Source organism: Engystomops pustulosus, chromosome 9, assembly GCF_040894005.1.
Source record: "Engystomops pustulosus chromosome 9, aEngPut4.maternal, whole genome shotgun sequence".
Classification (NCBI taxonomy): domain Eukaryota; kingdom Metazoa; phylum Chordata; class Amphibia; order Anura; family Leptodactylidae; genus Engystomops; species Engystomops pustulosus.
In genome coordinates this window covers 97,059,184-97,083,338 of record NC_092419.1, presented here as the reverse complement: position 1 = coordinate 97,083,338, position 24,155 = coordinate 97,059,184, and the positions used below count along the sequence as shown (strand labels likewise).

The 24,155-nt window shown below is 44.1% G+C and overlaps 2 protein-coding genes across 8 annotated transcripts; one reads left to right on the top strand and one right to left on the bottom strand.

Moving 5' to 3' along the window:
* Positions 1-116: 116 nt before the first annotated feature.
* IKBKG (inhibitor of nuclear factor kappa B kinase regulatory subunit gamma) lies at positions 117-19,042 on the top strand. Of its 7 annotated transcripts, none has more exons than XM_072124277.1 (15): positions 117-273; positions 6,744-6,959; positions 8,949-9,187; positions 10,619-10,732; positions 11,327-11,407; positions 11,502-11,563; positions 11,642-11,695; positions 12,293-12,395; positions 12,721-12,839; positions 13,304-13,444; positions 15,676-15,772; positions 16,200-16,349; positions 16,432-16,556; positions 16,632-16,690; positions 17,708-19,042. In XM_072124277.1, the coding sequence occupies exons 2-15, from the start codon at positions 6,776-6,778 to the stop codon at positions 17,851-17,853; spliced, it is 1,674 nt and encodes a 557-aa protein (XP_071980378.1). In that variant the 5' UTR covers positions 117-273; positions 6,744-6,775; the 3' UTR covers positions 17,854-19,042. The 7 variants fall into 7 exon arrangements, with proteins under 7 accessions (XP_071980378.1, XP_071980375.1, XP_071980381.1 ...); XM_072124274.1 differs by having other exon boundaries at positions 11,327-11,419; XM_072124276.1 differs by having other exon boundaries at positions 144-325; positions 11,327-11,419.
* On the bottom strand, positions 18,696-24,136 carry LOC140077262 (selenide, water dikinase 2-like). The gene is made up of 8 exons (XM_072124285.1): positions 23,840-24,136; positions 22,511-22,614; positions 21,747-21,854; positions 20,871-21,025; positions 20,686-20,776; positions 20,508-20,607; positions 19,732-19,944; positions 18,696-19,324 (listed from the first exon to the last, which is right to left on the bottom strand). Exons 1-8 carry the CDS (start codon positions 24,093-24,095, stop codon positions 19,101-19,103), a joined length of 1,251 nt encoding a protein of 416 aa, XP_071980386.1. The 5' UTR covers positions 24,096-24,136; the 3' UTR covers positions 18,696-19,100.
* Positions 24,137-24,155: the final 19 nt, after the last annotated feature.

Below are 24,155 nucleotides of genomic sequence, written 5' to 3'. Positions count from 1 at the left end.
AGAGCCGTGACGAAGGGCGCGGCCTGTCTCGTGCCCACCGCCAGAGCCAATGAGCGCGCGCGCAGGCGGCCGAGGACCAATCGTGTGAGGTCATGCTGGGCATCAGGAGAGAACCTCGTGTGATGGACAGGGGGGAGCTGCCCCACTTCCGTCCGTGTCACAGTTAGAACCTTCCCCACTTCCGTACTGTCTAATGTCACGCGAAAAGTCCCTTCGTGATGACGTCAGGCAGAGGGGGAAGTAACACGGAAATAAGGGAGAAAACATCTGCAGGTAAGTGGCAGTTGTGTCACTTTCTGTTTATTCCAGTGAAACCTCCTGGCAGGTGAGTGATGCCTTGTGCCTCCTACACCCTGACTTATTACATTGGGTTGGCACCAGATGCTGGGCACAGGGATTGGTACAGTAATGGCAGCTGGGCACTGTCCTGGTGTGGGAGAACTGGATGATCTTATTTGGCCAGTTACTATGATGATCAGATCAGGCTTGTCAAGATGAGCAGCAGGGTAAAGTATGGTGGAGGGGACAAAGCATCGAGTTCATTGGTTGGTGCAACAGATCAGACCCATTTATAAGTATTTTCTACAACTACTTTCTTCTATAAACAGCGCCCCCTTCTCTTACGGGTTGTGTCTGGTATTGCAGCTCTATTAACATTCCTTTAAATGTTACACAATAGAAAATAGTTCAAGTTCTTGATTATCACTACAGGTAATAGAGATCTGATTGATGATCATGCAGGACTGTATTATTAGGCAGGTTCATCAGTACTACACAGGTTATTGACAGCCCCTATTATTACAGGTTTGTTATAGATTTATTTCATGTTGTAAATCTTGGACTATTATAGAGCAGGGAGGGATCAGATCCCCCACATTGCAACAGAGGGTTCAGAGGACCATTGGATGGCTGCTGTATGTGTCATTGAGTCCTCTCTAGCAGGGGTTTTCCCACCTTAGCCACAGGTGTAATATAAAGGGAGAGCTGATGCAATATTTATATCCTTATTGTAGGCATCAGGGATTGAGTCCGTGTTTGACTACCAGCAATTAACCTTTAAAGTTGTTGTCCTAAGTTTGATTGCTATCCCATAGACACATTGATAATAGAAATGGCAGGTAGAGCATGTGTACTGCTACTCCATCCAGTACTGTGGTAGTACTGGAGATAACTGAGCGCTGTGCTTGGCAAATTATAACCCCGCCAGAGATTTGAATGGAGTGGATAGGGGGTAATACTCAAAGTTAGTATAGCCCCTTTAAGGGTGATGGCACACGTTGCATTTTGAACACGTTTTTGGGCCGTTTTTTAACCAGTCCATCAAAAAACGCATGTGTTTTTTGACGGACTGCTTAAAAACGGCCCTAAAAACGCGTTCAAAACGGCACGTGTGCCATCACCCTAAGGGTGTTTTCCAACAATTAACACTTATCAGCTATCCTGTCAGATTAATAGAGGGTTAACTGCTTCGACCCCCAGCGATAATGAGAATAGGGTGCAGGTCCAAATATGTGGCCACTGCTTCATTCACTTCTATGGAACTGACAGGGTTCACAGACTACAGCGATCCTTGTGTCTTTCGAGAGTACAGGAGAGGTACCAATTTTATTATAAGACCTATATTATTAGGGAAAGGGGGTTCCAGAGCTTTGGGCATTCACACGTTCAGTTTTTCAGGTGTAGTTTTTGATGTCCAAACCAGGAGTGGAGTGAAAAAAGTGGAGGAGCAGCACCTCTCAATGATATGTTCTCAACAATTATGATCCACACCTGCGTTTGGCTTTATAAACTGCATCTTAAAAACTGATCGTGTGAACGTGCCCTCGGGGTGAGCCAACATTATGAGTCTGGTGGGGGTGGCCTGGTCAAGTGCGCCTCTTTGTTTACAAGGCACCTACTGCTTTTTACTAGTGGATATGTTTCGCTTAATTCAAGTGAAAGGGGCTGATCTGTAATACAAGGCAAAGCCACTGCTAAATATCTGTGTCCTGTTCAGAATGAATAATGATAATCATTATTTATATAGCCCCATCATATTCCATAGCATTTTACAAATCATCTGGTACATATACAAACAAAATAAGACATTACAGAGTAATATCATAGTGATATGAAACAAGAGAGAGGACCCTGCTCACAAGAGCTTACAGTCTATGGGGATGAAGGGGTGACACAAGAGCTTACAGTCTATGAGGATGAGGGGGTTGACATGAGCTTACAGTCTATGAGGATGAGGGGGTTGACATGAGCTTACAGTCTATGAGGATGAGGGGGTGACACAAGAGCTTACAGTCTATGAGGATGAGGGGGTGACACAAGAGCTTACAGTCTATGAGGATGAGGGGGTGACACAAGAGCTTACAGTCTATGAGGATGAGGGGGATGACACAAGAGCTTACAGTCTATGAGGATGAGGGGGATGACACAAGAGCTTACAGTCTATGAGGATGAGGGGGATGACACAAGAGCTTACAGTCTATGAGGATGAGGGGGATGACACAAGAGCTTACAGTCTATGAGGATGAGGGGGATGACACAAGAGCTTACAGTCTATGAGGATGAGGGGGATGACACAAGAGCTTACAGTCTATGAGGATGAGGGGGATGACACAAGAGCTTACAGTCTATGAGGATGAGGGGGATGACACAAGAGCTTACAGTCTATGAGGATGAGGGGGATGACACAAGAGCTTACAGTCTATGAGGATGAGGGGGATGACACAAGAGCTTACAGTCTATGAGGATGAGGGGGATGACACAAGAGCTTACAGTCTATGAGGATGAGGGGGATGACACAAGAGCTTACAGTCTATGAGGATGAGGGGGATGACACAAGAGCTTACAGTCTATGAGGATGAGGGGGATGACACAAGAGCTTACAGTCTATGAGGATGAGGGGGATGACACAAGAGCTTACAGTCTATGAGGATGAGGGGGATGACACAAGAGCTTACAGTCTATGAGGATGAGGGGGATGACACAAGAGCTTACAGTCTATGAGGATGAGGGGGATGACACAAGAGCTTACAGTCTATGAGGATGAGGGGGATGACACAAGAGCTTACAGTCTATGAGGATGAGGGGGATGACACAAGAGCTTACAGTCTATGAGGATGAGGGGGATGACACAAGAGCTTACAGTCTATGAGGATGAGGGGGATGACACAAGAGCTTACAGTCTATGAGGATGAGGGGGATGACACAAGAGCTTACAGTCTATGAGGATGAGGGGGATGACACAAGAGCTTACAGTCTATGAGGATGAGGGGGTGACACGAGCTTACAGTCTATGAGGATGAGGGGGTGACACGAGCTTACAGTCTATGAGGATGAAGGGGTGACACAAGAGCTTACAGTCTATGAGGATGAAGGGGTGACACAAGAGCTTACAGTCTATGAGGATGAGGGGGTGACACAAGAGCTTACAGTCTATGAGGATGAGGGGGTGACACAAGAGCTTACAGTCTATGAGGATGGGGGTTGTCCTGGGTATCAGAGCTTGTACATTGTACATAGCAATTCTTATTGGTGATCAAAATAAATTGATAAAATACATAAAGTAATGCTACTTTACAAACCAGCCATCAGCCACCATCTTGTATATAGAGTCCAAGGTGAATGGGACTGCAGAGAAGCCTGTATATTGGTATCTAGTACTTGCAGGATTACATAAGGGAGGAGGACACAGGATGGCTTGGTGAAGTAAGTGCTGAAGTTACATGCAGTTAGCGAGTGTGATGGGGCTGCCTAAAGAGATGGGTTTTAAGGGCATCTTTGAAGCTTTGGTAGTTGGGTATTAGTCTGTAGGGGGCATGGTTCTCACTGGACCATTTTAGGCCCCTTCAAACAGCTGATAAATGGGAGTCTGATCCCACCAATATAATACTAATGGATGATTTGGAGTTAAAATAAAGGGTTAAATACCAACAAAGCAAGTTGTTTACCGTCAGTACAGTTTTATGGTGTCCCAAAGACAATGATCAAAGTAACAGAAGTACAACCTGATACTGTACCGCATTCACTCCAGGAAGAAGGGACCCTGTTCTCATGATCAATGGGGATCTAAGTGGTTGGACGATGGATCTAATCCATTGATTTGAATGCACATTCTGTAATACTTCTAATAATTTCTCCGTCGGTGGCATTATAAGGACTTGCCTTCAGAGATCTTGTCCCAGTTAATGTATAGGGACCCTTCCGACTTACAAGAAGAGAACATTTATCTATGGCATTTATATGGGATAAACATCCAGTCATATAAAAAATGATGATTTAGCATTAAATTGCTTCTGTCGCCTTATGAAAAGCCTCTGTGGCTACTGTTGGGTAGTGTACCTATGAGAGTGAGATATTTGATGCACTTGCCTAGGCTTGGCAAAGGCTTTGACAGAGAGCGCAACGTTGGTCTGTTAGAAGGGGGAAGGTTTGGAAAACCCCTTTAAGCCATAATGGATGCCAAAATGTGGCTGCATTATGGCGGGAATCTGGTGAAACTGGTTCAAAGGGGTTTCCCTGCATACATACTGTAATTAATTGACCTAGGGATGCATATTTGCTGTAGGAAAACCCCTTTGAGGTAGGTCAAGGCTGTGGTGTACATTGAGCGGGGCCTGTTTATTTTGAAGTGGTTTCCAGGTAACAAGGAGCTGACGTTTTCTGCCTTTAAGTCGGACATCTTGTTGTTATTTTAGCAGCTCTGTGCTTATCTAGAGCAGTTCCCTTTATTTATCTTTACTGTGTGTGACTAGCTGTGACATTGTCACGTTGTTAAAGCTCATACACGGTTCAGTTTCTGACTTCAGTTTACGTTTAGCTAATAGTAAAACCCGCTGGGTAATCTGCAGCCATTTTAGGACATTGATGACAGAAAGTTTCTTGTTGATTATAGCAGCCAATCGCTATACAGCTTTCATTTCCAAAATGCACTGTAAGAAATAATAGCTGTGCTGTGATTGGTTGTTCTGGGTAACCAAGAAGCCTTCTCTGCCAGTATTATCAAATGTCAGATTTTTGGCCTATATTATGCCCTGAAAAGAAATAACTAGAATTTTTATGTTTTTACATTTGTTACAAGTTCCACTCAAGTTCTCCGTTAAAATTACACTAATGCCTCATCCAAACTAGCATATATAGGTAGTCCCCGGGTTACGTACAAGATCGGTTCTGTAGGTTTGTTCTTAAGTTGAATTTGCATGCAAGTCGGAACTGTATATTTTATAATTGTAGATCCAGACAAATTCATTTTGGTCTCTGTGACAATTGGGTTTTAAAAATGTTGGATTGTCATAAGAACCAGGGTTAACAATAAAGCTTCATTACAGACACCATTGATTACTGTTACAGCTGTTTATTGTAGCCTAAGGCTAAAGTACAGTAAGTTACCAATTACCAGAGGTATGTTTGTAACTACGGGTCGTCTGTAAGTCGGGTGTCCTTAAGTATGGGACCGCCTGTATATATTGTTTTTTATCTACAAAAAAGGACCCATTTTGTGACCCTTATTGGGTGTCTGTATAAAAATGGCACTAGATTATCCCAAACTAATGAAACCTCTCAAAAGGACCTGGTTATGCACCGCCATGTCATCTGCGTGCTATGTGTTTTCCCATAAAAATAAATGTTGCCGTATAAATTTTAATGAACCATAAGGGGCTGTTTCTCTTGAGGACCTCTCCTGTGTATAATATAAGTACATGAACAACCCATTTTAATTGTCACGTTGTAATGCTTCAGTTATCCTGTGGTGGCGCCGCAGGACAATTGAACACTTAGTCACAGCGGAAGGACATATCTTTTTTTCCCCCCCAAGTCCTCTGCTCCTCCTGACACTCCCTTGGCCTCTATGAACTTCAATGTTTCCTGTAAAACCCTATGACTATACCCAGACATGGATACTATGCTTCATTTGACTAAAGTAATGGTTGTTTTACAATACCCTTAAGTGGCCTATTACTGTTATCTGTGTCCTCCATGTTTTTGGACACATTCCATATCTGCGGGGTGGTAGCAGAATGGGAAGTGAATGAAGGAGCCGAGCAGAGAAATTAAACTGAAAGCAGGCCTGATCTACATGGCTGCCAGGATGTGTGCCCGCTGATTCATGGATGTGTTAAAGTGAATTTATAGGGTTATGGTGACCAAATAATTCTAGTAAATATATGGACGATAGCTGTCCGCTAACAATCTGCTAACCCACCTGTAAGTTGAATGAGTGAGGGTAAAAAAGTGTCCCATTTTCAGAGCACAATGGGACACTTTAGATACCCACATACACACTGGGGCACATTTACTTACCCGTCCCATTGCGTCCGCCGATCCGGAATGTCCGACGAGGATTCGGAGCTGCCGCGATTCACTTACAGCGTGCGCCCAATTTCTTGAATGTGTCGCTTCCCTGCTCACATCTGCCGGAGTTCACCACCTTCTTCCAGGTGCATGTGGGTGCTGATCTTGTGACACTATTTGAATTTTAAATTCCACGGTTTGTCCGAATCAGTCGAGTCGTCTGGCGGTCACGCCCCCGTTTTGTGTCGCATGAAAGCCGGCGCCGATGCGACACAATACTCTGTACGATTCAGCGCAGAACAGAAATGGTCTGGAAAGCCGACACAATCGCGGTCCGCGGACCCTTAGTAAATGTGCCCCATTGTGCTTGACCTGGCCGTGTCAGGTTTTGGAACGGAATAACATGTTGTGTGACAAATAAAATGATGGATAATGATTGGATCATATTTTTTTTGCAGGGTGGTGACCTGAATAGATCTTTGGGCAGTGAATGAGCGCCCTAGGGCAGACCGCCAGGATGGTGCAACCCAATGAAGGCTCCAGTTGTGGCTACGTGCCGTTTGGTGCTGGAGGACCTGGAGACCTGTCCCTGGGGAAGCCGGAAACTATTCCACCTGAGATATGTAATCATGAGGCCTTCCTGCGCCTCAGGGCTGAGAACCAGGACCTACGAGGTGAGAAAACCGCAAACCCAAAATTCACTCCAAAAGCGCAACCTAATCTGCCCCCCTATTACTGGTAGGCGGGCAATAAGCTTGCAAAACTTATGCAAACCTAACCAATGATAAACCGTGTATCATCTTACAGCTTATATTGTGTGCCTAATTCCATTAACCTATAGGTGGGATATCGGTCTACAGTATACTGAATCTCTCTGAATTTACATATTTGGGGTGCTGTCCTAAAAAACCATCAAACAATGCACCTCCTGCCTAGTTGCTGCAAGTTTCTGTATGCTTTATATAAGATGACTGCTTGGGAAAGATCTCTCTTAAAGGGAACCTACCATGAGGAAGCTATCATCAGAAGTAGATTTGATGGTAGATTTGCCTCTGCCCTTACCTGTAATTTGATAATAACATAATTTTAGTAATATGTAAAGTAACTGCAGAGGCTACTGGGGCTTGTTCTAGCCTGGCCAGGCACTGGGAGCTACTGCTACGCCACTCCCCAGTAGCCTTTGAAGTTAATTTACATATTACTAAAGTTTTCAAGAAGTTACATTGTGTCCCAAGATTATTAAATTACAGATTAGGGCAGAGGCAGGGCCTAATGGCAGATTCCTGCCCTAATGGTAGATTCCTAATGGTAGGTTTCCTTCAAAGGGAACCTTTAAGCTGCTTTTACCATTACTCCATATAGTGCCCCTTATGTTATTACCTTCATAACTCAGCCATAGAGATGACATTCTGTAGCAGGATGAAGGGGAACAATTGTAGGTTGCATTGCACTCTACAGCAAATATTCAGGTGTCCGTTCAGGAAATTCTAGGCGGCAGCATCCAATCAATTCTGACTGATTTAAACTTCCTTCTTTCATAATCTTGGACAATTAAGAAAAGCAGGAGACTATAAGGAGATTGTAAGAGCTTTATACTGGAAAGTCGGGTTCTAGGATGACAGACTGGTCAGGGCAGCAGTTATATACTTTATTGAGCAGATGCCTAAAATAAAAGTTTACAATATTATTATATATGGTTTAAGAGTAATCGGCCCAAAGGTCCATTATTTACCTACACTTTTTTACAATCCTCTGTCCCCTGTGCTCTGTTTGCAGTATTACCTATATTTAGGTTGACACTGACCCTTTAGCTATTGCCCAAATGACAATGGAACAGATCTGAAGAAGATTAAAGGGTACCTGTCAACAGGAGACCCAATTTTAACACACCCCCGGTCCCCATAGAGTAAAAAATAGATTTTAGAGAAAAAAAAAAGATATTTAAAGGTACTATACATAACATGCCATGTGCTCTGTGACTGGGCTATTCGTCCCCTGGGAGTGGCTATAGAGGAGCGGTTTCATCCCCACCCTCTGGAAACCGCTCTTCCGTGTCTCTTTTTCAAATTAAATGCCCATCACCCGGTTTAACGATGCCCCTGACGGAGTCATCAAGTAATGTTCTGTCCACAGTCATCAACTGTCCTGACCAGGTCAGGCCTTTTTCTCACCTGCGCGGTCAGCATGCCTAGCAAACAGCGGCGTAGAGTAGCGCATGTGCAGATGAATTAGGAGACCTCGCAGACGGCTCCGCTTCATCTGTGCATGTCCAGGCGCACGTACTAAAGGATGCTGAATGTGCATGTGTGAGAATGCCTAATGCAGTCGGCCAGAGTTGATGACAGCAAGTGGAACATCACTTGATGACGTTTGCAGGGATGTCGCTAAGCCAGGTGATGGACGTTTTATATATTTGAAAGGACACGCGGAGGAGCAGTTTTTCTATGGATGGGGAAACGTTCTTCTATAACCTGGTGACAGGTTCCCTTTAAAGTCCATGCAGAATCTCCAGTCTATATGTTGGGCTGTTTTATCAGCCCAAAGCCTTCTTTGCTAAACAGAACTGGACTTTTTCAACGTTCTGATAAAGGATCATATTGGGTAAAACATATAGACAGTATTGTGCCTCCTGTGAGGTCTTCTTGACGCTTTTTCCTGTGCAGTGGCTCTGGAGCAGAGTAATGCCATGCTGAGGAAGAGGCACGGCGAGATGCTGGATTTTCAGGAGACGCAGAGGAGAGAGCGGGAATTCATCGCAGTCAAGTTCCAAGAAGCAAAGAGCTTGGTGTTAAGGTTAACAAATGAACGCAATTCCTTACAAGTTCAACTCGAGGAAGCGAAAAAGCACCTGTGGGTGGAGACGGTCAGCGATCTGGAACCTGCCAAAGAAGGGCATGCTGAGGTTATTATCCTTCCATACTGCTACTTATTGCTGTGCTTTTAAAGTGCACCGATACCCTTATGCCCATGGCATGCACAGTGCTTCCCCAGGGCATAGGTGCAATGGGCAAATAAGCCATTAATATCAGATCCGAAGCTTAGGTTCTATTACAAGTGTAGGACCTCTCTGACCCCTGAAAGATTGGATTTGTACCAATCTACACAAATGTGTAATGTATCTTGATGTTTTTCGTTACGGCTCTATTCACTCGGGCCTCATTCCCTCTTGGTCTTTTTTTTCTTTTTAAATCCGATCATATTTATAAAATTTTACCATCACATTTTCCATTTACAACACTGAAAAAAATACCCCAATGAGCACTACTCACTCCTCACTGTCTGCTTTGGGTCTTTGCCTAGAAGCCATGATACTGTGCCACATCAGTCATCTGATTAGACTGACCCCACTCACTTATGAAGAGCTCTGATGGAAACCCACAACCGTGGCTTGTAGCCCACATGTGGACGGAGCTTTGGCTTTCTTTAACATTGCCTTTCTGTGATTTTGTGCTTCCTGACTGTATAGAGTCCGTGTATAAAAGAATCCGTGTGTAATACAAGTAGAAGCTACTGATCTGTATCATGATAAATGAGGGAACGTGGGAACCATTCCTATCCTATAAGCCATGGCCCATATGATCAATCAATGGTCATGGGGTGGTTTTCCCTCTTTTATGTCCCCTCCTAAATTCCCCCTGCATTGCTGGGTGGTCAGGGATGACCACTGAGTAGGGAAATGCAATGAATGGGACACAAAGCTACATCCCATTCATTCTCTGGGACTGGTGGCATTAGACCCCTCTACTCATAGAGTGCTGCAAGTTTCCACGTGGTTTTAGTGGTAGGTGTACTACAGGCTCCTACATCTGTATATTACACTTGTCTCAGTGTGTGTGGTCACATACGCACATCCCATCTAGCGCTGACTAAGGGACAAGTGTAGTCATTTTTAGTTTTAACTCTTAGGGCAGTGGTGGTGAACCTATGGCGCTGGTGCTAGAGGTGGCACTCGGAGCCCTCTCTGTGGGCACCCAGGCCTCCACCCCAGCATGAAGTTCACCAGACAGGACTCAAAGAATCTTCCTACAATGATAGACGAATTTTCCCTCCTTCTTTCAACTGCGTTTGTGTCTTTAGAAGGCTGAAGGATTGAAAGTTGTCAAAGAGCAAGGAGAGATAAATTACTGCTTAAATTGCTGCGCTGGCACTTTGCAATAAATAAGCGGCTTTTGGTTAAAGTTTGGGCACTCAGGCTCTAAAAGGTTCGCCATCACTGACTTAGGGTGTCGCTGCTTGCCTCATTGCTTTCTGTTCAGCTCCAGCCATGTTGCTCTCTCCGCTGTCCCCTTCCTCGGCTTGGCCCCTGCCTGACTGCTGTGTTGTGTGTCATTAGGCTTACATCAGCCCAGAGAGCTCTATGTCCTCATGTGAGACGCTGACCCAAAGTATGTGTGAAACAATAAGAGACACAACACGAAATCAAGCGGGGGCACCCCGAGCGGAGCAGGTGAGACTGAGTCATTACATAATCTACACAGATGATAGGAATTCCCTCGTAGTATGTATAATCAGATCTCTGCACTGTGCTCTTCCTGTCGACATATGACTAATTGACAACTGGGTGTTACCATTCTATATGTCATAAGGGTGTATCTAAGGACACATCTTATAGATGGGGGGAGGGGTAATTGTAAAATCTTGTTGTCAATTTAGTCAGACTTTTCCAGAAGGAATAGCAGGTGAACTATACAAATTCTGCATTAAGATGCCTCAAACATCATATATAATATATATTATAGTTATTTTACTGGACATGTCAAGAGATTTGACATGGCGCCATAAAGTATCTGATTTCTTTCCAGAAACAACACCACTATTGCTCATTGGCTGGGTCTGGTGTGGCAGCTCATATGCAATACCAGCCTATGGTGAAGAGTGGCGCTGTTTCTTCTGTCTGCTGTTACACTCCTGTTACTTCTCTAGTGACAGGAAGCTGAACACCACTTTGTTCAGTGTTTGCCATCTCTCATTGGTCTTCTCTATTGTTTTCATGCATGCGGTTGCCCCCTGCCATGTTATTCTGCTGAATGATATCATAAAGGATTTGCAAAGGTTAATGGAGGCGAAATTGAAACTGGAAAAGGAGAGAAATCAGATGATGGACTCCACTGCTTCAAATGGGGTCAGAATGCGGGTGAGGGATCGGCAGATGAACTTGTTGGCGGCCATCTTGCTACTCCCTCTTCAGTCTGATAAGCTTTGTCTAATTGTTGCAGGAGGAGCCTGATGTCAGGAATAGACCAACAGAGGTAGACGTCTTACTGGGAGCAGGGGCGAGGTAGGAGCCTTGTACTGGATGGGTTACATCTTTCATTGTATATTATATTGTACCCAACTTGTGATGTGTTTGTTTCAGAAATGTCAGAGCTGAACAAGATCTGCAGGAGAAGCTATGGGAGGCAGAGAGACAGTAAGTATACAGGAGGTCCAACATTGAACTATCAATGTGTTATTCTAACCCATGGACAGGTTGAGAAAGTAGGCAGCCATTTTTTTTTCTCTTGCTGTACCTGTAGTGTAGCAAGGCCTGCTAACCTCCGTAGAGGGAGGAAGTCTATGCAGGCTACAGAGAAGGTAATCTGTAGATACAATGGTTGTCAAGCATTGTTTACATTGTTTCTTGGCCCAACGCTTGGCATATAGAGGACAGGAAGGGTTATAATATACTGATAATGGTTGGTCCAGGTGTATCGGGAGAATGAGCATCCAGTTCGCTCCAATAAATGGGACCACAGGTTGAACATGCACCCAACTCCGCCATCCATTCTCTATGGCACCACAGGGTACGAGTACAGCACGCAGCCATATCTGTCCATATTGATCTCTTGATCAGACTGACACTGTTCAGCACGTTATCATCTGAATAAGGGACAGCCCCTTTAACCAAGCCTTCATCTGCTGAAGGATTGTGGGGATTGTCAGACTCTCTGAAAGCCTGTGAGAGGAATCGATTTTTATGGCCAGATTTGTGAATATGTAGTGGAAAATGTATTTTGTTTTATCTCAGGAATACTCTGCTTCAAGAGCAGGTAAAGGAGCTGAAAGAGAAGGTTTCATGTCTGACACTTCACTTGACGGAACAGGCGGAGGAAGCACAGCGGAAATTACAGGTACGGATCAATAGTCTGCAACTTGCAGCAAAATTCTTACAATTCCAGGTGTATCATAGTATATAAGGCAGGAAAAAGATGCAAGTCCATCACAAACAAATTTAAAGTTGTAAATGTATTACAAAGGATCCATTGAAAAAAGCCCATTGATATCCATTTGCTAGATATACAGTTGACCGTATATTTCATGCCTCGCATGCATTAAGATAAAAGGCTATTGCGATTACTTTGAACTTAAAGTATGCCACTTTAAAAAAAATAAATAAATAAATTGGGGTCAGAGGATGTATGTATGTGATAATGTATATCAAACGTTACCTTCCAGATATTGGCTGAGGAGAAGATGTCTGTAAAAGCCCAGGTTACATCCCTGCTGGGGGAGCTACACGAGAGCCAAAGGAGTCTGGAAGTCTGTACACAGGAGAAAAAAAAGACAGAAGAAAGGTGAGAGGCTAACGGGGACACAGGAGTTGGTTCTTCAAGGGATTGACTCTCAAAGAACTATTGGCCTTAAAGGGTTATTATTATTATTATTATTATTTTTAACCTCTCCTTAGGATTGGTTATCAATATTAGGTAAGTGAGGATCTGACTCCTAATGTCAAGCCCCCCCCCCCCCCTCCGATCAGCAGACAAAATAAACCACTTAATCTACTGTTTAGTGGCTATACTAGAGTACTGCAGGTCAGATCTTATGTATTTAGCCAGCATCTAATGCTATATCAGGCCACCTGTGGGAATATATATAGAAGAGGAGAATGTTGGGGGGGGGGGGGGGGTCCTGGTAACCTGATGCCTGATTAGTGTGACACTATTAGGGTTACCTTCACAATCCCTTTAAATAGCCTGCGGGTAGCAGTATGTGCATCATAAGAAACATGGTCCAAGGTTTGTCGCCTGTTTTGCAGCCTGCGGATTGTACAGGAGCAGCAGCAGGAGTGGGAGGCTCAGATGAAGCAGCAAGTACTACAGCTGGACCAGCACAGACTGCAAGTCCAGAATCTGGAGGCGGCGCTGAAGATGGAGAGACAGAACGCCAGAGAGGAGATGTAAGTCTAGATGTTCATGTCCTGCATTGTAGAAATGGACAGTAGGGAGATATAAAATGCAAATGCTAGGCTGTCCATATCCGCCATGATGGAGACAGATGAATATGCAAACTATTAAGAATATTACAATCATTTCTTTGACGTTAGCCATACATCAGACTATATATTGTCATAAGCTTTACAGGGTATTTAAAGGACCGCTACCATCAGATTTACTGATGGTTGATGTTCCAAACTTACTTGCTTGTTCTTTTGTCTAGGAGATGTCCTCTTTTTTTTTTTTTTTTTTTTTTTTTTTTTTTTTTTTTTTTTTTGTGTATGTCCAAGAGCGGACAGATTATTCAGTTTACCCATGTAAAATGCTGCACACTTACAAGAGGCACCTCTTGTCACATTTTATATGCACATAATGGGCAGATTTATATAAAGTGTCCTATGGTTAGACAGTCTTATCCTGCAGCTATTATTATTATTATTATTATTATTATTATTATTATTCGAGCTAGTTGTAGAGGAGCCGGAAAACTGTCTAAAACCCTTTATAAATGTGGTTCAAACCATGACAGAAATCTGGCGTGGACAGATTAATAAATCTCCTCCAATGTACATCATTTCTAAAGAAATGGCTGCAGGAGATAATAGTAAGTTTCTTTCTCACCCTACGTGCTATATTCACATTGCTACAGGTCCGTACTAATGTCCTATATAATGCTGCTGATGCCTTTGACTAAGGGCTTATTAACATGGCCACATGATTTGTGACCAGATCTCGCCCCCCATACATTTTCTATGGCTCCAGGTCACAGTGCATCACCGCACTGTGACCGCGGCTGGCGGCCACCTATCTGCCTATGGAGCGCAGCTGCTCTTCTGCTTTTGAAGGGAGGAGGGGGTGACAAGTACTCACCCCCCCCCCCCCCTTTCTCCCGGCCCTGTGATCCGGATCGGGCATGCCCCCAAAGAGAGTAAGAGGTGATTCTCCTCTCTCTGTGTGCAGTGTATGGGAGACATCACAGCATCTAGTCTCCAGCCACCACATCTGAGGATAAGGACGATTACATACGAGCACTTGCCTTCTGTCAAAGTCGCCTTGTGTGTCTTTTGGGTTAACCGTCCTGAATTTTAAGAAACTGAACTGACGTTGAGTTCAGCTGCTCAGTCTCTGGTCTTTGATAGAACAAACTTGTGTGTAATAGGCTTTAATAACAGGGCTCAATATGCAATATATTAATCATATAATGAACACTGCCAACTTGAGTAAAAGGTTAGGTATGTTTTTACTCCCCCGTTCTCCTGATCCCCAGATTTCCTGACATTTGCTCTATATGTGGCCCTCCTGTTGTTCCAGGGGAGTCTGCTCCTTCTCTTCAGCGTGTGAAGGCTCCTCGTGGATGTCTTGCTGCCCTGCTCTCTTCCGCTGAGGACTGTGACTTCTTTCTATTTCCAGATAGAGCTGGGAAGCATGGGCTCTTCCATGTATCATTTTACCCCACTTACCTGCACTAGGCCCTGCCCTTCACTTGCTGTGCCCTGTGGGGGGCATTTCTGTAGATTCGTACATTATACACACACATCCCACATGTGCACCAGATGTAGTTATTCACAATGGAGGGGGAGGAAATTGTATTAATTTACTAATATATAATGTGTATACACTATGTGTACACTGTGATTGTTTAAGGTCTTTCTTTTTTTTATTGAATTATCACCCAAATACAGTCACATATATTAGCACTTATGGGTTCTTCAGAAATATATTCTGTAATAATTGTATATAGATTTTAGCTAAATCAGGAGACAATTTCACTGAAGACTAATTATGATGTCTGTGACATGGCCACATCTGATGCTGGGATTCCTGGCTCCACCACGCGTTTCATGACCTGAATTTACTGCACTGTAGGCTTTTATATTCCTATATTACATAGGTTGAGCTTATGAGACCCCCTGGTAGGGCCCAGAACTACAGCTATATAATACTGCAGGACCCCTTATGGATGCTGTGGGACTGTAGTTGGACACTCACTGATCACTAGAATCCCATTCTTGAGCACAACTCTCAGCTGTATTCACTAGGAACACACACACACATTGCTTTTACCACTGCTCTGTATAGATGGGGACCCCCTATTCATGTGTACCCAGAGAGTTAAGAGGATGGCTTTCATGTTCACCTTGAGTGTGATGTCTACCAGCTGAATGACAAGGTTATAAATATTCTCTTATTCTAGGAGGAAGTTGGCGCAGCTCCAGTCTGCATATCACAAGTTATTTCAAGAATATGATTCCCACATCAAGAAAAGTATTCAGCAGGAAAAACTAAATACAGTGAGTAGAAGCAAAAACTCTCTACCTGTTCCGCCAGTAAATACAGTTGAAGGACTATTCTTAAAATAAGAGTCTTGTAATAAGGGGCATGTAGCCTGATTCAGCCTTCAGTGTCCAAAACCTTTAACTGCTGTCGCTTGGGTTGCAAACAGTGGACCCCTGTGGCATTGGTGAGTGAGGTCAGCTCACATGCTGAGGACAGTAGAAGAAGCCATAAACGCAGGCAGGATTAGGACCTACTCAAAAACTGCAGGCTCTGGCCATCAGGCACATACCTGGGACCACACATGAGCCTATTGGAATACATAGGGCAGTGTATTGGCTGATGAAGCAGCACAAGGCACATTCAAGTATCATAGGTTATGGGGAAAAAAATATTTAACCTTATATGCTGTGACACTATGTAGCCTTACTGTTTTGTGCTTAGAGCCTAGAAGTACAGATTGAAGAGCTGAAGCAGCAGCTCCAGGAAGCAGAAGAAGCCCTCGTAGCCAAACAGGAACTTATAGACAAGCTGAAGGTGGAAACAGATGAGCAGAAAGGCCTGAAAGAGACAGTTGTGGTACTCAAGGCCCAGGTAAGTCACTCCACATTGGTGATATCTTAAGTTAATTTACTCCCCTGGTATGAGCATCTGCTGAAATTTCTTTTTAACTCAGGCAGAAATATTTCGAGCAGACTTTCTTGCCGAACGTGAAGCTCGGTCAAGACTTCATGCAGAGAAGCAGAAGCTACAAGAACAGATGGATGAATTACTGTTGAGGAATGAATCTGAAGGGGCCAGGTCTGTCTGTGTCCTAGCTATTCTTTGCCATTCTATACGCTGATGGTCATTTCATAACGCTATCTGTTCTTACAGGGCGAGGATTTCAGACATGCAGACCAGACATTCGGACACTTTCCGATCCAGTATGACAGGTGTGTATAATTCTGTATTTGGTAGAATCACATATGTATGGCAGGGCCCAGAGTATAGAGATCTGCACACATTGCACATGCAGAAAACTTGCATACGATATGCAGTCTTTATATGTGCTCTTCATGCAGATTTTCACTCTCGCAAAGACTTCAATGTATATGTAACAAATGCAAAAATCCACAAGGACGATGGTGGGCTGCTGTTAAGGGCATTAGCATAGGATGCTGCCCCCGTCGGATCCATTGGGAGGCTCTAGCCGCACATCTTCCATGTCCGGTCTGAATTGGTGTATATTAAGGCCATAGCCTTTGCCTGGCACCTCCCCTCCCCCCTCAAGTGGTATAGAGGGAAAGAGGAGAAATTCACAACTGTAACTAAATCACAGCTTGTACACCATAGTCTACGGCACTCTTCCCAAACCATGTTCACTTATATGCTGCTGTATATTTTTCACAATGTGTGCAGATAGCCTTAAACCTAACGCGCACACACAGCTGTATTTTGGCCAAAATTAGAGCACATTTTTTACCCTTATGAGTCCCATATTTCCCCGTAATACGGCACCATGCATATCTTTGGAGAGGGGCGAGCAGCAGCACGGTGGGCACGCGTTCATGTGAATTTTGCCTTATACAGGTTTTAGTGCTGAAAAACTGCTGTGTAATAGTAGCAAAGTGAATGTAGCTCAGTGTGAAAATTAAAATTTGTTTTTTCTTACATTGAAGTCTATGGGACAGTGAAAATCTGCATGGAAAATACATCAACATGCAACACTAAATAGACAAATCAGCATTAAAAACTAAGTGGTTAAACAGTGAAAGAACCTGGAGGCTGAGGTTTCTAGCTTTACTTCCTGACATCCTGCAACTCAAACAAGTTCCGGATGTAGCTCTTAGTACAAAATAATCATGTGTTGAAGCTCAACGTGCCCAGCTAACTTTTTGCTTATGTGAAAATTGGGGGGAAAATTGTACAGCTCCTTTAAGCAGTCTCATCTATTGGAATTTTTTTTTCAGGTTTGTACCAGCCACCCTATGCTACTCCACCTCCTCCTTCCATCCATCCTCCAGTAGAAAGGCAAGAATTCTGTTGCCCAAAGTGTCAATACAAAGCACCGGACATGGATACTTTGCAGATACATGTGATGGATTGCATACAGTAACCCCAAACACTATGGACTGACTATGAATGGACACTTACCTGACTGTAAATTGATGCAATTTTACCATGACACTGAAGGATGATATTTTGAGGTGAGAGGACCTCCGTTTACATACATAAAATTATTTTAATCAATTTTATGTAGGTAGAAAAAGTCAAAGGGGAGCTGATAATTCATTCCTTTGTGTAAGTGTTAGTAGCAGCAGGACAGTGAAAAATGCATTTATATTGTAGAATTGCTGTGCTCTTAACTTTGCCATGAACAGCTCAACAGTTCTTCCCTTTACTATTTAACCATATTTCTGCAACAGCTTTAAAAGGGCTTTTACCACCAAGGACTGTATGCAAATAAGCCTAAGGGGCTCAGAGTTCCGTTAATAGAGCCGGGAGCCCCTTAAGTTCATTTGCATACTGTCTTTCATCCTGGTGGCAGATATCCTTTAACAAATAGCAGAGCTGTGGAGTGAAGAGCACAGCAGTTTGAGTACATGCATCCAGTGCACTTGGAATATAAATCCATATTCACAGTCCTGCTGCTACTAACAGCACACAAAAAAAAAAAAAAAAAAAAGTTATGATTACGTCTCTCCAGGGACAATACCAAACACTGGCTGCAGTACTGCTCATGTTCAGATCTGCTAACAGTTAACCCTTTTAAATGACTAAAATTATCTGTGAATGAGTTTTAAAAAGAGTAAAGTTTATTGCTACTGCAACAGGCCCAGAAGGAAAATCTATCGCATATTTTTTTCTTGAATCTGAATTTTCTTCCGTGTCTTTTAGAGTGTTTTATCTGTGCCTCTGTAAATAAATCTGCTATAACAGCACCAGACAAACATAAAATGATTCATGAACAATCATGTTTATTGAAAAACCATCTAAAGACCTGATCCTAGGATGCATCGCCTATCCCCACCCCCATCTGAATTCACATCAGTCCCCTCTAGCCCAAAACTGGATTTTACAAGAAGAGACATCATTGGCAGATTAGGGTATGGATGGCAACCAGAGCCCGTTCCCCTCTGTAACTCGGAGGTCCAGCTGCTCAGGCCTGGACCCCCAAGTGGAGGTGATTACTATGGAAGGTCTTCATTTCATTGTCCTAGATTACAGTAAAATTAATGTTCCGTAATTCTTTAGATTTTGAGAAGATATTCAATTCCAGTAGCTGCAACCAATTAACCCATTAACTACTGTACAGAAAAACTTCATTTCAAAGAAACCTCAAGCACTCTTGTACTTTCCAGTTTAGAGTGTTCCATCTAGACTTGATGTATTGCTGCTTTCACTGGTCCCAGCACCACGTGGGGTCACTTCAATAATCCGTGGTTTCTCAATGATGCGGGCAGAACGGTTTCCTTTCTCTACTATACCAATGATCCAGGCTTGATGCCCCTCTCCATACTTTGGGGATTTGATCTCGGCACAAAAGCGAGCAGCTTGCTCCCTCGGGAGGCAAATAAGTAAACCACCTTCATAAAAGGAAACATTCAGATTAGAAAGCAGTTCATCCCCCTATCCAGTACATAAGAGATGACAATCTGTGGGGGTCCTGTTCCTCCTTATTGATAACGCAGCAGGTTGAGCATGAATCCTGTAGCTCCATTTGAGTCTATAAGGGTGTCGGAAAGAGTCCAGTGCCTGGCTACATATTGTAATTCCCAAATATGTTAAATAGCAGAACACATGCTCAACTTGCCACTTCATCAATGAGGAGGAACATGGGGGTCCCACTGATAAAATTTTTACATTACCCCCAATCCAAAGGATTGGGGGTATCAATTAATCTTGGGTTCTGCTTCACCACCATTAATAGTCTTTTAACCCATCCAGATTTTTCCTGCTCCGATATTACACTCACAGTTACCACATCACTCACCGGAAGTCTCTGGAGATGTTCCATGAAGTAATCCAAAACGGTTTCCACACGCCTTAGTGATCGCTGCCATCTTGGCGATAATGGGCAGATTGTGAATAACAAAGTTTACTTCACAGTGCTGCTGCTGTGCCAGGTTTTGTGCATGACCCAATATCCCAAAACCGGTAATGTCTGTGGCAGCGTGGGCATTAAACATGTGCATCAAAGCCGCAGCTGGAAGAACATTACAAGACAGAAAGGATTCAATTGTAGAACTTGTACATGAACCTTTGATAGAGTTTTCCCACTAAAGCTAGGCCCTATCCTACACTTGATAGGGCCTAACTTGCTGATGGGTAGGGGTTTCAGCGATGAAACCCCCATAAACCAATGTTTTCAATGTACGGACTGAGATGAGTGGTGCATGGCCAGGCTGCCCCTTTCATCTCTATGGAGCTCAGTCTCGAGCCCCATACACAGAAATCTCTGTCAGCTCCATAGAGATTAACGTGGTAGCCTGGCCACGCACGACCCGCTGCTCTGCTCGTCTCAAGGAGTGACCTCTTACCCACCTCATTCTCGTACTGCATGGGTCTCATCACTAAGACCTCTGCCGATCAGCAAGTTAGGCCCTATCCATGTTTCGTGGGAAAACCCCTTTTAAGCTATGTGCATGTGACCATATTTTTGGGTCTTGAGCTCCTCCCCCATACTGTGCACAGACACTGTATGCTCAACACACCTAACGCTCCTGGCTATGGCAAGTTGTTTCAGTATCAGTTCATTCAGCTACTTACCTGTGCGATTCAGAGTAGCCATATTAAACATGGCTTCCTGATAGGCCAGCTCTACCTCTTCTTTGCTCACCACCAGACGGATCTTATTCCAGCGTTCAGGCTGATGAAAGATTAAATAAAGTTTATTGATGGATCTTAATGACAGTTCTGAAGATGCCATTTCATATCTATCACTTACATTGTCCAGCCACTGGTGTGCGTTCACGGCTACCTGCGTCCCTAGAGGCTTTGTCAGGACAAGGACATCACCTGGAACAGCATTGTGTGGCCTGGGGAAGAAGGAACATGGCTTACTCTATAGACTAGGTCCTGCTGTTGACCCTTATCTACAAGGAGGAAGATCTGACCCAGAGGGAAACGTACATGATAAATTCATTAGACGGACAGACAACTGTTGCTACTCCTCCAATTATGATCCATGGATTAACCACAGTTTGGCCCCCAGTGACAGACGTTCCTCCCTCCTCAGCAGCATCTTTAAAACCTTTCATCATCAGGGGTGTCACCTTCTCCCGTTCCTGGAAAAAGTGTAAGAAATCACATCTGATTTGTTAAACACAGGCAAACCCATAACAAAACCCAAATGCCCACTGAAAACGTGATTTCCTCAATATTGTTGAACAGTGTTACTTACTACAAGAGTTATATATGACCTTTCACCACCTCACACATATGTAGATGAGCACACCATAACGTATGGGCTGCCACACAGATTTTCTTTCCAGCCCCCCACAGTTGCCGAGATATCAGGCCCAGTATCTGACTGTTGTAATCCTCTCCACTGTCAGAAAGGAGGGGCTGGAACAGAAGAGAGGCATGTTATGATAATCTCATAAAGATTCCCTTTCTCTGCTCCAACACCACCTCTGACAGTGGAGAGTACTACAATGGTCAGATACTGGGACTGATCTCTCAGCAACCGTGGGGGCTAGAAAGAAAACACCCTGTTCCAAATCTGTGTAGCAGCCCCTGCATTATACATTGATCTCAACATTTGAGAGATGGTGAACGGTCCTCTTGACTTTGCAATTCAAAGAGCAAAAGACAGACTGGTGGGGCTTTTTTTTTTTTTTCTTTTTAAAGAAAACAGCCATATATTTGCATAATGGCAAGTGTAGGGACCTGCAGCTCAGCTCCCATAAGTGAATTAGAGCTGTGCTGCAGTAACATAGGTCAGCCGCTACAGAGAGGATGGAGCTGTTCTCCAGGTGCTCATATCGATTTCACTCCAGGACTCACCTCTTCTGTCATCTTCTGACTGACACTCAGCAGCATCAGCATGTTGTCACACTCTGTAATCCCCATGGCGTAGAGATCGCTTAGCACATTAGCGCAGGCAATACGACCCTGAGACAAAGAAATTGGTACTGAACAACTGGGTGCTCTAATGTTCTAGTAAGAGGAGTTGAATGTCATTGTGATACATCTTGGATTAATTTAATCATGATCAGAGTAATTTTAACCCTGTTATGTGGAGTAATAGTTCCTCCTATAAGTCACCCCAGACTAAACTATGCTGCAGCAGAATGCACCAGGATTAGTCCCCAATAGAAGTATTACAGAAAACAAAACCTCTAGAGCAGTGGTTTTCAACCTTTCTAATGCTGTGACCCCGCAATACAGTTCCTCATGTTGCGGTGACCCCAAACCATTTACAATAATATTGTATTTGTGCCAAAAAATGCAATAAAATCGTGGCTCCGATGGCTTTAGGCGACCCCTGTGTTTTGGTCGTTTAACCCCCGCCGGGGTCGCGACCCACAGGTTGAGAACCACTGCTCTAGAGAATGAACACGTTAGATGGTTCAGCGGGGCCTAAGAGCTGAACAAGGTGACATGAATAGTGGAGCCATGTGACAGCGGCATGAAATACATTAGCAGCACATTCCTTCCCGCAGCAGCATCAGGGTGACTCAGCAGATCCTAATACTCAAGGGGCAGGAGACACAGAACTAGCTATAGCATGATGAATAGGCAGAGAAACACATTAACCCTTCCCTCACCTGCATGTAGGGGTCCTCTACTGATGGGTAGAAGAAGTCAGTGGTCTGAACCAGGGAGAGTCCTCTGTGTCTTAGAGGGATGACACACGAGTCCATACCAATTCCTGCAAGGAAAGCACAAAAAGGGACAGCATGTAATCAGAAAAACAAGTCTTTCTTTCCAAAAAAAAAACGGTGTCTAAAAATTCTAAGCGGTATTGCAACTCAGTCTCACATACTTCAATGGAGCACATATGCAATACCAGACTCGACCAATGGACAAGTGTGGCGCTGTCTCAGAAAAAAAAGCAACTGCTTATCCAAACCTGGACAACACCTTTAATCTGAAAGCAAGTGACAATCAATATTCCCTTAACAACCAAATCCAAGATGTGTTTATGTATGAAGGGGTCATATTACACAATGATCTCCACATCGTAACCTAGAGGGCGACTGACCACCTAATATTATGCCACATTGTCCTAACATTAATTATAGCACATCCGGGAAAAGTGAATTAAGGCGACCCCTCCTATCACTGAACAAGATGCAACCATAACACTATGGAAGTGGGCGTCCTGATATGACAGTCCCAGAAGTTACAGATCCGTTCTGTTAAACTCAGTCCGTTGCAAAAACGACTCAGACGACTTCAGTCCTTAACACGTATAATATATAGATAATGGCGTCTCCCAGGATGAGAGCCGTGTGATGCCTGAGGCAGGAGCTACAGCGCGAGAGACACAAGACACGTCCTCCCTAACACATGACCCAGTGCAGATCAAGTTATATATCAATAGTGAGCAAATATGTCACAGAAGAGCCATCCCCTCCCCCGACACCTTACATTAAGTTGTTAATATAAAATAATAATCTTGCCTCATATTTAGTGTAATTAGTAATGAGTGGATCCCGCACACTCAGCGCCATCAGTGCAGCAAAGTTACAAATACATTTCTAGGAGGTATAACAGAGGCTCGGCCAAAGCTAATGAGGAAGGTCCCAGAATTGTTACATTATGGGGAATGTCTAGAATGCTGATATCCGAAGAGGTGATCTAGTTATGTGATTTGGGGGTAGACAAGATACAAGCGCCCCCCCCCCTCCCCCTCTAGATAAGCCCATTACTTCCAGTAATAACACAGTCATGAATAGAACAGTCATTTAATCTCTGTCACCACCTGCATGTCCAGGTGTGCATGTGTCACCACTGCAGGGGACTGCACCCAGGTGTGAACTCAGATCTCATAATTGGTGAAAAATGGAAAAATCCTTGCAAGTTATGGTCTTAAAAGCCGCACGTGAATCGCACAATGTGCACTGCGTCTACCACAAGGTTATATCGCTCACCCAGCCGGGGGCTCCCTCCTTCCTGCACCGCACACGAGCTCTCCGGGTCCCCGCCGCCAGCCTCGCTGGGCTCCCCTTCTTCCAGTCCCGCCAGGAGCCTGAGCAGAGTCTCCTGCGGGACCTTACAGCCTCAGCCCTTCATGTCTGAGAAGGAGGTGAGGCGGAACCCGGCCCCCAACCCCAGAGACTCGGGGTCAAACGGCCGGTACCCCGGGAAGTAGGGAGCCATGGAAGCTGGTAGAGCTCCGGCCGCCATGACAGCTGTCTGCGAATGAGACTTCCGGGGTCACACTCCAACAGACAAGAAGGAAAAAAA

Bases quoted from the DNA above. Each gene is read 5' to 3' on its own strand.
- IKBKG (XM_072124274.1), top strand. From the start codon at position 6,776: ATGAGCGCCCTAGGGCAGACCGCCAGGATGGTGCAACCCAATGAAGGC. The intron at 15,773-16,199 runs GTGAGTAGAAGC...TTTTGTGCTTAG, and splicing joins AGCAGGAAAAACTAAATACA to AGCCTAGAAGTACAGATTGA. The intron at 16,350-16,431 runs GTAAGTCACTCC...TTTTTAACTCAG, and splicing joins TTGTGGTACTCAAGGCCCAG to GCAGAAATATTTCGAGCAGA.